Genomic DNA, 14,962 nt, shown 5'->3' on the forward strand with positions numbered 1-14,962 from the left:
GAATATGGGGAGGCAGAGTTGGAAGCAGGAAGCGGACGCAGGGCTTTGGCTCACATACCTGTAGCTCCCACCTGCTCACTTGACCAGCCCAGGGCAGCTGAGGGAAGTTACCTTACCTTTGTTGAACATCTCAGCCTCAGAGACCAGATTTACAAGGCTTACGGAGTTGACAGGGCCAGGCTTACTAGTGACAAACGCCTGCAGCAGCACTACCACGCAGCATATATAACAACGATGAAAATTTGGGTTTGAGGCCACGCCAAGGAGATGTGGACTCACTCCGGGGATATGTGACTTTAGTTTACAATTATAAAGAACGCAGATCAGGTGTTATGAGGTTACTTATTAATTCCCAAGAGTATCAGAAAGAGGAATCACTCTAGAATAGACTGTAGGAGGAGAAAAAGGAAATGCCACTTACATGGAGGAGGGCCAGCAAGGGGAAGACATTTATGAAACCACTGCCCCCGAGCCTGATGAGTTAGGTCCACAGCTGGCTCCTATGCTAAGTTGCTTCAGTTGTGTCCGACTCTTTGCGACCCTGTGGGCGGTAGCTCACCAGGCTCCTCTGTCCATGGGATTCACCAGGCGCGAATACTGGAGTAGGTTGCCATTTCCTTCTCCAGGGTATCCTTCCAACCAGGGAGGAACCAGCGTCTCTTATGTTTCATGCATTGGCAGGTGTGTCTTTACCACTAGCGCCGTCTGGGAAGCCATAACTGGCTTCGATGAATTCAAATAAGTGCATGGAACCCTGACAATACCAAAGTGTCTCTATCTGAGAGTCTCCAACGCCAGGATTAGTTTACAAAAACAGTCTAAATTGGGGGCTTCTGTCCTTCTCTCTGGGACCTTTTGCTGCCCTTCAGAGCCTACAGAGAAGTAAACGGAAAGGAGGAGCGTAAGTAGGAAGCGCAGCAATCCCTCTCCGATATCAGGTAGTCATAACCAAAGGTATTAAAAGAAGGCGTACATATGAAAAGGCTGGTCCTTTCCTAGTAGTATGACTTAGGCAAGTTGCTTAATTTCTCTCAGTCTCCGTTTTATCAGGCATCGAAGAAACCCCTATTCAGGACCATTTCCCAATCCTCACGGCGGCGGGGGCGGAGTGACAGGGAAGTGGATAACCCATCAGTTCCAGCAAGCGGAGGAGCCCGCCGAGGGACACGCCCCCTCCGCCCTCCACCCGCGGGCTCCGATTGGTCCCCTTCGAAGGGGGCGGGGCCCGACTCTGGGCTATGCTTGGGTCGGGTAGGCAGCCGCGCTCCCAACTCTCGTTGGGGTCAGCGTCATGGCGGGTTGTGCCTGCGGATTCGTGCGCGCAGTGCTCGCCTTTCTGCTGGCGCCCGCGCTGGTGACTCTACTGGTGGCACCGGCGCGAGGCCGGGGCGGCCGGGGCCACGGGGACTGGGACGCCGCCGAGCTGCTGCTGCCGCCGCTGCCGCCCCGGGAGAATGCGGCGCTCGTGGCTCGCTTCGTGACGAACGTCTGTGACTGGGGCGCACTGGCCACCATCTCAACGCAGGAGGGGGTGCGCGGCCGGCCCTTTGCCGACGTCTTATCGCTCAGCGATGGGCCCCCGGGCAAGGGCAGCGGCGTGCCCTACTTCTACCTGAGCCCGCTGCAGCAGTCGGTGGGCAACCTGCAGGTGAGCCGGAGGGGCAGTGTGGCTTCGCGGGGCTGGAGCGCGAGCCTTTCGACTACCGCTTAAATTCTGCCTGGAAAGGAGAGCCGGCCTCGTAGAGATGAGTTTGAACTCAGCCCAAACCTCTGGATCTTCTGTCCTGCGCTGGCTAGGCGTGCATTGCAGCTTTCCAATTGTTGGGCAACTACATACCAAGAATTGCCCACACGTCCTTGTCACCGTGCCACGCACTTGGGGTGTATTCTTTACCAGCACCTGGAGGACTTCTCACCTGAGTCGTCTTGGGGCACGGTGTCTCATTAACTGGGTTTTTATTATTAAAAGTTCTAGGCCTCAGGTGCACATCAGCCTCCCACGTAGGGAGCAGACCGGACTGGAGAACTAGGTCCTCACCCTTTGTCCACCTTTTGGGGCAGAGCCAAGTTAACACGTCTCCGGTGGATTTCTGATGCGTCGAGTGGTATCACAACCTGGAAACTAGAGCTATGCTGAGTCCAGGGATGGAGCAAGATTTGGGGAAAGTTCCTTTTGACAAAAGATACCTAGATTTGAGGTTAACATTGTTTATGGGTGATATTGAAAGAAACCTGTATTTGATGAGGCACTTGTGTGCCAGGATGACCTTTCTCTTCATCTTCCACTCATTCTGTCTTTTAATCACTCTTTGAGGTGGCTGTTACCACCCTGGTTCTGCAGATAAAGAATTTGCCCTAAGCCCAGTGGCCACACTGGAATTTCATGCCAGATTTGTTGCCTTCAAAACTCAAGTCATGAACTGGTGGTCCATGAGCTGAGTATGTCCCACAGATGGGTTTTCTTTGGCTCACGCAGAGTTCTGTTTTGTTTTTAATAAATTTGTATTAGTTACCAACATTCAAAAATGGAGCTTGCAGTTAGAAGCCTAAATTCCTAACTTGTTGAAAAATGGGAAGATCTATGACACTGGGAGCCTGCATACTCTGAGCTAACCCTCCTTTAGTTAGGGTATATACATCCCTGTTCCTCCATTTTCTTATTCCCAGTCACCCACTCCACTCCCTTAGACATTTGCTCAGAGCAAGTTCATTTCAGTTTCATCAGTGATGGTCCATCTTGGCTTCAAATACAGTCACCTGGAAAGACTTTAAAAGTGCAATTCCAAAGCATTTTACTAAAAACATTTTATTATAAAACAACCCCCCAAATCTCTCCTGATGCTTCTAATGTTGGGAGGGGGTGAGAACCACTCCTATACACTATTATATTTAAACTTTTGCTGATATTATCTTCCTCATTTCAGGAAATGAGTAAACTCACACTCAGGTGCAGAGACTCAATTGTGACTAGTCAGCTAATGGCTGTCAGGTGGAACTCAAGTCTAGTCTTTGACATCTCTAGAAAATGACAGTGATGAGGCACTTACCCAGGATTTCAGATCTGTGATGGCAGTGAAAAGGCATGGCCACCTCAGCATCAGTCTGACTCTGATTCTGTTGATTAACCAGTCAAAGTTGGTTTCTGCTTTCCATTTTTTCTCCTCCTTCTAACCCATCTTCTTCTGACTATTTCTATCCACCCTACCCACCCGAATAACATGAACAAAATACCACTCAGCATTGCCCTCTGCCCAGAAACCTCTAACAACATCTGGCAACTTAGACCTGCATAAGATTGACCTGGGTGTTTGTTAAAAATGCAAATACCTGGGATGGGAATGGAACCAAGAAATCCGCATTTTAACATGCTCTCCAGAAAGGTGGTTCTTAAAGCCCTGACAGATGCCAGCCTATAAAATACAGTTTTGACTCCTTGGCTTGGAATTGAGGCCCTTACTACCCACAGCCCTCTACCTCTCACTACTGTGTCCCTAACCCCTTCCCCTCAGAAAGCTTGCTTTCATGCAAATTGGGTTTTCACTACTCACAGTCTTGTTGTATACTTTCCCCATTCTGTGTTTTTGCAGTTGCAATGCCCTTTGCCTTTAATACATGTTTTCACTTTTGTGCTGATTTTGACTATCTTACAAGGCTCCCTGGAGTTTCCATATCACTCCAGGTTGCTGATATCTCCTTACACTGAACTTCAAATATGCTTACCTGTATCATTTGCTTGGCAGTGAGTTATGTGCTGCCTTTTGACCTCTTCTATGTCTTTGTTTTGCATTTTTAAACTTTGTTTATGTTTGACTTTTTAACCAGATTATAAACTCACAGAGAAGGGAAAGACCTTGTCTGAGTCTCCCCGTTCCCTGTTTTTGGTCTCCCTAGAGCCTTGCCTAATAGGTTTTGCTGACAGCAGATTTTTGGCCTAATAATTCCAAAGAGATCTCTTTATTGCTCACTGTTTTGATGGGTCACTGTGAGATGGCAAAATCCCACACACAAGACATTTGAGGTTTAAAACACTAAATGTAGCATGTGAATTTTGCTGTAATCTGTCAACAAGCCTTTTATGAAGCTGATTTCTGAATAAGAAAGAATTAGGAATTTTGCTTATATCACATTTTTAATTTACGAATTCTCTTACTGGTAGAACAGGAGTGAGCAACTCCTCCAATTGTGAAATCACATGACAGTTTCTGCTAGCATAAGATAACCAAGAAGCATGATTCAGCAACTTTCTTGCTTAAATTGTTCAGTTAGCTAGTTGAACCACTGTGGTATTTTTATGCATTAGTTTCACATTAGTCTAATCCTTTACCTCTTTCAGTGAAGGTTGGAGATCAGCCTTGTATTTGGGTGGTAATGTAGTTATAATTCCTCTGGTAAGTATGGGACAAATTAGGAGTCTAAGAAAAAGAAAAGTGTTTAACATAATTCTTACCGAGTTAGTTACTTAAAGTATGAAACAACTTCCAACACACTTTTTTGGAGAGAGGATAAAGATCAATCTCTATCCAAGTAGTATTTTCCCAAGTGGAAGGTGGTATTTTCCAATTCATTGTTTCATGAAAGAATGGTCAAGTTCTGGGGACAATGTGTATGCAACTTGTGAAATTTATTACCTCTCAGAGACAATATTTCACATGAGAGGTCTTCATTTTCTCTCTACAGGAGAATCCATATGCTACATTGACCATGTCTTTGGCAGAGACTAATTTCTGCAGAAAATATGGATTTGATCCCCAGAGTCCCCTCTGTGCTCACATAATACTATCAGGAACTGTTATCAAGGTAAATATCATGTAAGAACAGATACTGGTTTTGGAAGATCATTATGTTATTAACAGTGAAGGAAGACATATTTTGAGAATAAAATAAAATTTGTGATTGAGGTACAGAGTTAGAATATATTCTAATATGTAAAGTAATTTCATAAAAACTAAAGGTTTTAATTGGTTACTTTCATGTAGGTGTTCAATAAGATATTGAACTATTCAATTGAGCAGATAGATGTTCAATAAGAAAAAGGAACTATTTTTAAAAGCTGAGCAGATGTAACAGCTATTAGGCTCCTATATAAGGAACATCTGCGCAAAGTTCATACTCCTGACCATGTTGTACACTGTACAGTATTTCCCATGTTTGGATTCCTTGTCTCCATATTTAACAGTGGCTTAGAGCAGAAAGCAGATTAAGTATATTAAAAGGGGAGTATGCACAAATCAGTACACACAAATCCCTTCATTCCTATACACTAAAAATGAAATGAAAAATCAGAAAGAGAAATTAAGGAATCAATCCCATTCACCATTGCAACAATAAAGAATAAAATACCTAGAAATAAACCTACTTGAGAGAAAAGAACCATATACAGAAAACTATAAGACATTGATGAAAGATATCAAAGATGACATAAACAGATAGAGAGATATGTCAAGTTCTTGGATCAAAAGAATCAATATTGTGAAAATGACTAAGCAATCTATAGATTTAGTGTAATCCCAATCAAATTACCAGTGGCATTTTTCATAGAACTAGAAAAAAAACAATTTCACAATTTGTATGGAAATGCAAAAGACCATAAATAGCCAAAGCAACCTTGAGAAATAAAAATAGAGCTGGAGGAATCAATCGTCTTGATTTCAGACTATACTGCAAATCTACAGTCATCAAGACAGTATGGTACTGCCACAAAAACAGAAATATAGACCAATGGAACAAGATAGCCCAGAGATAAGCCTACACATCTATGGGCACCTTATCTTTGGCAAAGGAGGCAGAATTATACGATGGAAAAAAAGATAGTCTTCTCAAGAAGTGGTGCTGGAAAAACTGGACAGCTACATGGAAAAGAATGAAATTAGAACACTTCTTAACACCATACTCAAAGATAAACTCAAAATGGATTAAAGATGACCAGAAACTGTAAAACTCTTAGAGGAAGACATAGGCAGAACACTCTTTGATATAAATCACAGTAAGATCCTCTATGATTATCTCCTAGAATAATGGAAACAGCAAAAATGGACAAATGAAATCTAATTAACGTAAAAGCTTTTGCATAGCAAAAGAAACCATAAACAAGATGAAAAGACAACCATCAGAATGGGAGAAAACAATTGCAAATGAAGCAACTGACAAAGGATTACTCTCCAGAATACACAAGCAGTTCATGCAGCTCAACAACAGAAAAACAAAAACCCAATAAAACAATGGGCAGAAGACCTAAACAGACATTTCTCCAAAGAAGACATCCAGATGGCTAATAAACACATGAAAACATGCTCAACGTTGCTTATTATTAGAGAAATGCAAGTCAAAATTAAATGAGGTATGACCTCACACCAATTAGAATGACCACCATGAAAAAATCTACAAACAATAAATGCTAAAGAGGATGTGGAAGAAAGGGAACCCTCTTGCATTGTTGGTGGGAATGTAGATTGACAACAGCCACTGGAGAACAGTATGGTGATTTCTTTAAAAACTAGGAATAAAACTACCGTATGACCTAACAATCCCACTACTGGGCATATACCCTAAGAAAACCATAATTGGAAAAGACACGTACCCCAGTGTTCATTGTAGCACTATTTATAATAGCCAGGACATGGAAGCAACCTAGATGTCCACTGATAGATGAAAGGATAAAGAAGATGTGTACGTATATACAATGGAGTATTAGTCATAAAAAGGAATGAGTTTGAGTCAGTTCTAGTGAGGTATATGAACCTAGAGCCTGTTATACAAAATGAAGTAAGTCAGAGGAAAATGTTGTACATTAATGCATATATATGGAATCTAGAAAAATGGTACTGGTGAACCTATTTGCAGGGCAGCAAAAGAGACTCAGACATAGAGCACAGGCTTATGGACGTAGAGGGGGAAGTAGAGGGTGGGATAAATTGAGAGAGTAGCATCGGCATATATATGACCATGTGTAAAACAGAGAGCCAGTAGGAACTCGCTGTATAGCACAGGGAGCTCAGCCTGATGCTCTGTGACACCTGGAGGGGTGGGGTGGAGGTTCATGAGGGAGGGGACATACGTGTACCTATGGCTGATTCATGTTCATGTATGGCAGAAAGCAACACAACACTGTAAAGCAACTAATCCTCTAATTAAAAATAAATTTTAAAAATTGAAGATGAGAGTATCTATATTAAAAACTAGAAGTAAATTTAGATAGTGGGGGGTGAGTGCTAGAGAGAAGAGGTTAAATAAAACAGTGGGAAGAGCAAAGGGCAAGGTGTCATGAGGACTGATCTGATTGCTAAGCCAGTAGGCAGACGTCTTGACCTTGTCAATCATGAATACCTCAGATGGGTTTTAATCATGGTCTCAAAATTCTGTGTGGCTGCATTTCTGGAGCTGAGTGTTCTTCAGTGGTCAGAGAGAGGAGGAGGGCAGCAGATGCACTTGAGTTCCACTGTGCTTCTTCTAAAGACTTCCATCCTTTATGTGCGCCCGTCTACGTGTTTAACATACGCCTGCTGTGGGATGAAAGTGCTAATGTCACACAGCATAAGCACCAGCAGTATTTTATTATAGTACTTTGTGCCAACTACTCTGATAGCTCAAAATTGCTATTTCACAGTGAAAACTGGTACTCATGATGTTCTCCCACTTCATTATAGTACATGTTATCACCAACATTTGAAATCTCCATTGTTCTTTGCATTTCTTCAAGCTTCTTTTACTGCTTAAGGTCAAACTTTGTAGTAGATGTTAAAAGTGCTCAGCACAAAGGGAAAAAAAGGCGAGAAAAAATTACTACTATGTGTAGTGATGAACGTTAACTAAACTTGTGATTATTTTGCAGGGTATGCATATATCAAATCTTTATATGGTATACACCTAAAACTAATACAGAGTTATAAGTCAATTATTGATCAATAATTAATTTTAGAAATAAAAATTTTTTAAATCAGGATTTATAACTAAATAAACACTTTAGGGTTTGTGGAATGCTAGAATCACACATTCTTAACAGCCAAGAAAACAAAATGTTATTGCTATGAGTAGGTTTATTTTATATATGTCTTTTAGGTGAGTGAAACAGAAATGGATGTTGCAAAGAATTCGTTATTCATTCGACACCCTGAGATGAAAACCTGGCCATCCAGCCATAATTGGTTCTTCGCTAAGTTGAATATAACCAATATCTGGGTCCTGGACTACTTTGGTGGACCGAAAATAGTGACACCTGCAGAATATTATAACGCCACATCTCAGTAAGCATTTACACACCTTCCATCTTTCTAATATTGCAGCCCTTATCAGTGGTCCTCAATCTTCTAAAGCAAAGGGGTCTTAACCATTTCCTGTACCATGGATCATTTTGGCAAGCTGGTAAGGCCTACGACTCCCCTAGGAATAGTATTTTTAATACGTAAAGTACATAAGATTACAAAAGAAACCAACTATATGGAAATACATTTATAAAAATATTTTATAAAATGTGGGGTATATAAAATATAGGATATATAGTAATATGTTGGCTTTTTAATGAATACATTAAATAGTAAGTTCCAGTAGAGAGTCCATAACCTTTCTGTACTTTCAGAGTAGTAAGAACTGAATATTTTAAGACATCAGCAGCAACAGTGCCGTGATATGAAAGTATCTGTAATTTCTATATTTCTGTTAGTGGCCATCACAGGTACACTGTCACCACTTAGTTTATTGCCTACATTCATCATTAAAGAGAATAATACGTTTCAGTTAGAACTTAATGAGAATGAAAACCTCTTTCCATCCCAGTTTTTCCCCATCACAGACACCCTGAACTCTATCTACAAGCTAGGACATCAGGTGGAGACTATATATTTTTTTTTTGCCTGCGCCCCATGGCTTGCAGTATCTTAGTTCCCTTATCAGGGTTTGAACCTGGGCCACAACAGAGAAAGAGCTGAGTCCTAACCACTGGGAAACCAAGAATTCCCAAGACCCTATCTTAGGTCTGTGCTTGTGGAGCCTAGTTCTGACCCATGATGGCATTTTCTCATGAGAGTCAGACCCGGGTAATTTACCCAACATGAAGGATTCACATGCAGTCTGAGCATGTTACCCAGATCCTCAGGCCCTGGTCCTGTTGTGCCTGTGGGAGTGTGTGGTATATCCTGCCAGGAAATGGACATTTGGAGGGAAGGAGCAATCAGAGAGAATGAAAGAGAAGAACATAACCTGAAGATGGGAAAGGGTGGGAAAGAAGGGTGTGATCAAGTTTTTTGAAATTAGGTTAGGGTTCAAATGAAGGAATAGAAGGGAATGGTATTTTTCCCAGGCAGCACAGGTCACGCTGGCCTGTCGGGCAGCCTCAAGGCCTCGCGGATGGTGATGACAGTAACAGCAGCAATAACAGCGGTAGCAGTGCTGTCTGGTGGGCATTGTTGGCTGGTGCTAACTGGCGGCTTCCCATGTCTGAACTCACTCAACTCTCACCGCAGTCCTATGAGTTAGGTAGTCATTTTTTCTTTTCTTTTCTTTTTTTTTCTGGATGAAGAGCTGATGCACAGAAAAGTCAGAAACTTGCTTAAAGTTTTAGGAGGCAATAGTGCTGGGATTCAAAGCCCATCATTCTAGCTCCAGAACCTTCACCTTGTTTCTAAAGGAGGTTTTGCTGCCCCCCTGGTCACATCGCGGGCAGCTGGCCAGGCTCCAATTCCAGTGTAATTTAAACACTTTCTGCTTGTGACAGACTGGTTGCTATTTGTGGAGGTGAGCGTGTCCATGCTAAGCTAGACTTTGTAGGTTGCAGCTCAGGTTTGGGCTTAAATTCTCAGCATTCATTTATTCTGCCTTATTATATTGTATAACAGATCTGTTGGTGAACCATTGCCTTTCCATCGTGACTGTAAATCTCTTCACAGCAAAACTCAAGTTTTAGTTTTGGTTTTTCATTCCAAACAGAACCTAGTGCATGGCACAGAGTAGGTGTGTAATAAACACTGGCTACTTGTCAGGCTGATCTTTTGAGACAGATTCTTGACTGTTGTTTGAATAAAGAATCTAACAACAACAAAAACGAATCAAACAGTCATGGCATTTATTCTGCTGTTGTGCCTGCAGGAGAAGAGGTCCAGGCCAGTGATTGTGCTCTGGACCTGAAAGCCATCTTTTCAGGAAGGAGGACAGAGGCAGCAATTATAACATTATGGCTGGGCAACAAATTATCAAGGAGGATGGTCAGTAAGATGACAGGCCCACTCTTCAAGGTTAAAGTTCATTTTTATAGGACATAAAAGTCTCTGAAGTACAGTTATCTTTGTCTAAATTACATGCCTGAGGGCAATGTTTGCTTTAATAACAAAGTAAAATTGGAAAAGAAAACCCATAAGTCTGCACATTGAATAAGTCAATGAAAAAGATAAATTTGAGGTTTCTACTTTATTAACATGGATGAGTGGGCCTTTTCTGCAGCTTGGAGATAAGAGGGAGCATTTTTCCCTGTCCTTGTGAGAGGAGGGCAGAAGAGTAGCCCAGGGTGTGACCCCTCCTGAGACAGGATGCGAGAATCCTAGGAATGGGCACTGCCTTGAATGTGACCTGGAACAGATGCTTCTGACTCCCACCCATTTCAGAGTCCCGGACTGGGTCCCCCACGTTTCCACCCACCAGGTCTGCCAGCAGGACTGTTTAGTAGCCCAAGAGAGTGTACAATAGTCCTTGTCTTGCTAGACTTGTATTGAATGGAAGGTGGTAATGTTTACCAGAAGTATTTGTAGATGTGGTTGGGTAAGCAATTCTCATAAGTATCAGCAATTGCCTCCTCTCAGTTAAGGCTGAGCAGCAGGCCTCTGGGGAAAGACGGAGGTAATGAGAGGTCAATGGATTGCAAACGTGCCCGCCCTTACCTGGAGATGGATTTCCTGATGGAAATCCGTGGTCAGGGCTACAACGGGAAAATGGATCACGGTCACCTCCCTGGCTGAGTGCTGGAAAACTGCTGCTCTTTTGCTCTAATGTTTGGGACCCCCTTCTGTCTCATCTGTCTTTTAACTCTTCCGATAATCTTGAATGAGATGGTCACAGTAGCCACAGCTGCTGATCAGCGTTTTGTCCTGGCAGTGCTTGCTAAAGTGCGTCAGCATCATACTTGGAGAGGTGGGATGAGAGCTGAGATGAAGACCCTAGGCCTGACCCTAAACCAGGACTCATTTTAGTAGTGAATTTTTTGCATTTTAGGAATCTCAGATTTTTCTTTACTACACTAAGTGGCCTAAATTAACTTGAGATCTTAAAAACTTTTAGATCAGAAGTGTTTCTAGCCCTTCCCAAGAATGAGTTAACTTCTGATTTGTCAGTTTAATGAAATAATTTTTCTTCCTCTCTCTTCCCCTCTCTAGGTGAAGCAGCATATGGCGAATTTAACCTCATGTGTGAAATTTCTGAGGAAGTTTCACGTAGATCTGAAGCACTTATTGTTTTTCTATGGAAAGTTTGCCAGAAGATTAGCCAGTTTTCTTTCTTTGCTTGCTTGCTTACAGGGTTGAGTTGGATTATTACTGGATTTCTTGGAGGATGAGATTGTTGGATATATTATATATTTTTTCATATTTTGAAGCCATTTTCAGAGAGACATGTCTTTATGATCAGCATTTTATTCCATTAATTCCAAATAGTTTGCCAACAGTGCTCCTTGAAGAGGAAGAGTTACCAGTTTTAGATTGACCATTGGCATTCGGAAGTACTCAAGTATGTGTTCTTAATTCCTGAAAACCCGCTGTGCTGGGGAGAGGGCCACGCCCCCACAGCTGCTGCCTGCGTCTGTATTAAGGGCTCCTATTACAGTGCACCTGGATAAATCTTGCCAAGACAAACAAACAATGATGAAACACAAGTGGAGCGTCCCACTCGTGGTCCACTTATGTTTGACAGTCCTGGGTGTTGTTAATCCAACACAAGGCAAAACTATCTCTTATACAGAACATAAAAAAAAAATACTCTTCAAGTCTAAAGTGATAAATATCTAGAACAAAGGATGATAAAACTTCCTTAATTTGACTTAATAGAGGAAGTTCATAAAATTTTCTGAATTTGATTTCCCCAGCTAAGTGGACACTGTGTAATTAGTTTCTTCCACTCAAAATACTTACACACAAGCACATTTTTTTTTTTTTTCATCCCAAAAGGGGATTATGAAATAAAAAGATGGGGGGGGCATTTTATGTGTAAGTTATTTCTGGTGTTCTTTTATAACATTTTTTAACATCAACCTGGACATGGACTAGGTTCAACCAGATCCAAAATCCATCTTCCAACTCTCTCAATAATGGCCCAAGCCTTTTTCAACTTCTTCAGATCTCTAAGGGGCTTCTAATGCTGTTACTGCCTAAGTCAGGTCATCAGAGGGGGGACAACACGGTTTAAAAAATGACATCTCTTCAGAAGGGGAGAAACTTTGCTTTTATTACCTATAGACAGGATTTTAGAAGACTCTACGAGATCCTTTATAAGAGGTGTGTCAGGAATCAAGCAACTGAATCCTTAAATGGCTAAGAGAAAGGAAGTTGAATATGAGTTTGAAACTACAAAATGAACTTACCTGCAATCCAGCAAACAGCTTCTCTTTAAGAAAAATGATGTGTCTTAAACTTGGTGGAGAAGGTTTCTTACTCAAAGCATTAATAATAAAAAGCATTATTTTCATGAAATGTGTCATATTTATTTTCTTACACAGAGATGGTAATATTTATTGCACTTTTTTTCATTGTCCACTGCCGAAATCCCTTTGTGTTTTTATTTTAGCAGGTTGGTAAATTAACTTCTGGCTGATTTAAAGCTTAAAGTGAATAACGTGACCCTTTCCTATTGGTAAACGATTCATTGTGTCTTAAAATTTGGAGGTCTGCCAGACTGCAGTCTTTGTCAAGGGTCTTTCCTCAGGGCCTTGGGTGGCAAGGTAACTTGTGATAGAATTAAATTGAGAGTATCTATCTGTATTTTCCCTTTACTCAGTTATTGTGGAATTTCTCTTCATCATTTGGTACCATGTAAAAATACCTGTATTCAAGTAAGATCCAATTATCACAGAGGAGAGTCAAGCACTTTTTCACTGAAGGTGCTGTGGCTTCCTTTTTAATTGAATGTGCACATTAAGTCCCCATTATGTTCTGATGGGGCTTCCCTTATAGCTCAGTTGGTAAAGAATCTGTCTGCACTACAGGAGACCCGGGTTCGATCCCTGGGTTGGGAAGATCCCCTGGAGAATGAAATGGCAACCCACTCCAGTATCCTTGCCTGGAAAATCATGGACAGAAGAACCTGAAGGGCTGCAGTCCATGGGATTGCAAAGAGTAGGCACGACTGAGTGACTAACACTTAACATGTTCTGATTGATCACCAGGGGGCAGTGTGGACCACTTTTTGTGCAGATGCTGGTTTCTTGTACAGTAATCTTCCACATGCTTACACAAGTGGCTCAGTGGCAAAAAAATCTGCCTATAATGCAGGAGACACAGGTTCCATCCCTGGGTCAGAAAGATACCCTGGAGAAGGAAATGGCAACCCACTCTCCCACTCTAGTATTCTTCCCTGGGATATCCCATAGACAGAAGAGCCTGGCAGACTATACAGTCCGTGGGGGTCACAAAAGTCAGACATGACTTAGCAACCAAACAACAATAATTGCCCGCTTATACATGGGGATCTTTTCCAAGGCTGTCCCCAGCCCTTGCAGGTGCCTGAAACCCAGGGTCGTACCAAACCTATATGTACTATGTTCTCTTCCTATACATACACATGATAGTTTATAAAGTATGGGGTCGCAAAGAGTCAGACACGACTGAGCGACTGAACTGAACTGAGAGACCATATGAGTTGTCAACATTACCCTTGTACTTGGGACCATTATTAAGTAAAATAAGGGTAACTTGAACACAAGCACCGTGATATCAAGACTACTACTACTAACTGACAGGTACTGCTGCTGCTGCTGCTGCTGCTAAGTCACTTCAGTCGTGTCCGACTCTGTGCAACCCCATAGACGGCAGCCCAGCAGGCTCCCCCATCCCTGGGATTCTCCAGGCAAGAACACTGGAGTGGGTTGCCATTTCCTTCTCCAATGCATGAAAGTGAAAAGTGAAAGTGAAGTCGCTGAGTCTTGTCCGACTCCTAGCCACCGCATGGACTGCAGCCCACCAGGCTCCTCCATCCATGGGGTTTTCCAGGCAAGAGTACTGGAGTGGGGTGCCATCGCCTTCTCCGAACTGACAGGTAACATACAGCGTCAATTTGCTGGGCAAAGGGATGATTCATGGTGAGATTTCATCATGCTACTCAAAGCAGCACACACAAAATGTACAAATTGTTTATTGCTGGAATTTTTCATTTAATATTTTTGGGCTGAGGTTGGCCACTGGTAACAAACTGCAGAAAGCAAAACTGTAGATAAGAGTGGACTGTGGTACACAGAGCTGATCAGGTCCAATGGGCTGGGATGGGATGGGTGACCTCGATAAGATGACCCTGGAGTAAAAGTAGCCCAGCAGAGCAAAGGAGAGAAGCTGAGGCTGGTCTGTGCTGCTGCTGGTGACTGTCGTGGACTTACCCCTCCCTGTCATGCGCTTCATTACCTGCTGCAGAACTGGGGCAGAACCCTGACCCGAAAGAGAGAGGGGATGAGTGTTTTGGACTCGGACTAGCTTTGGCCCAGGAAGCAAGGCAGGCCCTGATCAAGAAAAGAAAATCAGAAGTAGGGAGAGGGAGTAGCTTAAGAACCCTGAGTTTCTAAGCCCAGGGGGCTGTACCTGGTGGATGTTGTCTTCACCCTGGATTTGTGCTTCGCTGGTCAAGGCCATTTATCTTTACTAGACTGTGGCCAATAGTCATGGTTCATTCTGTCTTTTAGTCCAGCTTTAGATTCCTTTCAAGTATGAGGTGGAGTGGGGACCTTTATGACTTGAGGTTCAGCTCCATGAGATCAGTGCATACACATTCTGACTGGAGGTTGTTC

At 42.5% G+C, this 14,962-nt stretch overlaps 1 protein-coding gene across 3 annotated transcripts; it reads left to right on the forward strand.

Annotated features, from left to right (window-relative positions):
- Positions 1-1,269: 1,269 nt before the first annotated feature.
- CREG1 (cellular repressor of E1A stimulated genes 1) lies at positions 1,270-12,662 on the forward strand. 3 transcript variants are annotated; one of them, NM_001075942.2, is given in 4 exon segments: positions 1,270-1,648; positions 4,678-4,797; positions 8,056-8,240; positions 11,355-12,657. In NM_001075942.2, coding segments are annotated over 4 exon segments (666 nt in total). In that variant the 5' UTR covers positions 1,270-1,291; the 3' UTR covers positions 11,359-12,657.
- Positions 12,663-14,962: the final 2,300 nt, after the last annotated feature.

Source organism: Bos taurus, chromosome 3 (assembly GCF_002263795.3).
Source record: "Bos taurus isolate L1 Dominette 01449 registration number 42190680 breed Hereford chromosome 3, ARS-UCD2.0, whole genome shotgun sequence".
NCBI lineage: Eukaryota > Metazoa > Chordata > Mammalia > Artiodactyla > Bovidae > Bos > Bos taurus.

Bases quoted from the DNA above. Each gene is read 5' to 3' on its own strand.
- CREG1 (XM_024989423.2), top strand. From the start codon at position 1,292: ATGGCGGGTTGTGCCTGCGGATTCGTGCGCGCAGTGCTCGCCTTTCTG. The intron at 1,649-4,677 runs GTGAGCCGGAGG...TTCTCTCTACAG, and splicing joins AGTCGGTGGGCAACCTGCAG to GAGAATCCATATGCTACATT. The intron at 4,798-8,055 runs GTAAATATCATG...TATGTCTTTTAG, and splicing joins TATCAGGAACTGTTATCAAG to GTGAGTGAAACAGAAATGGA.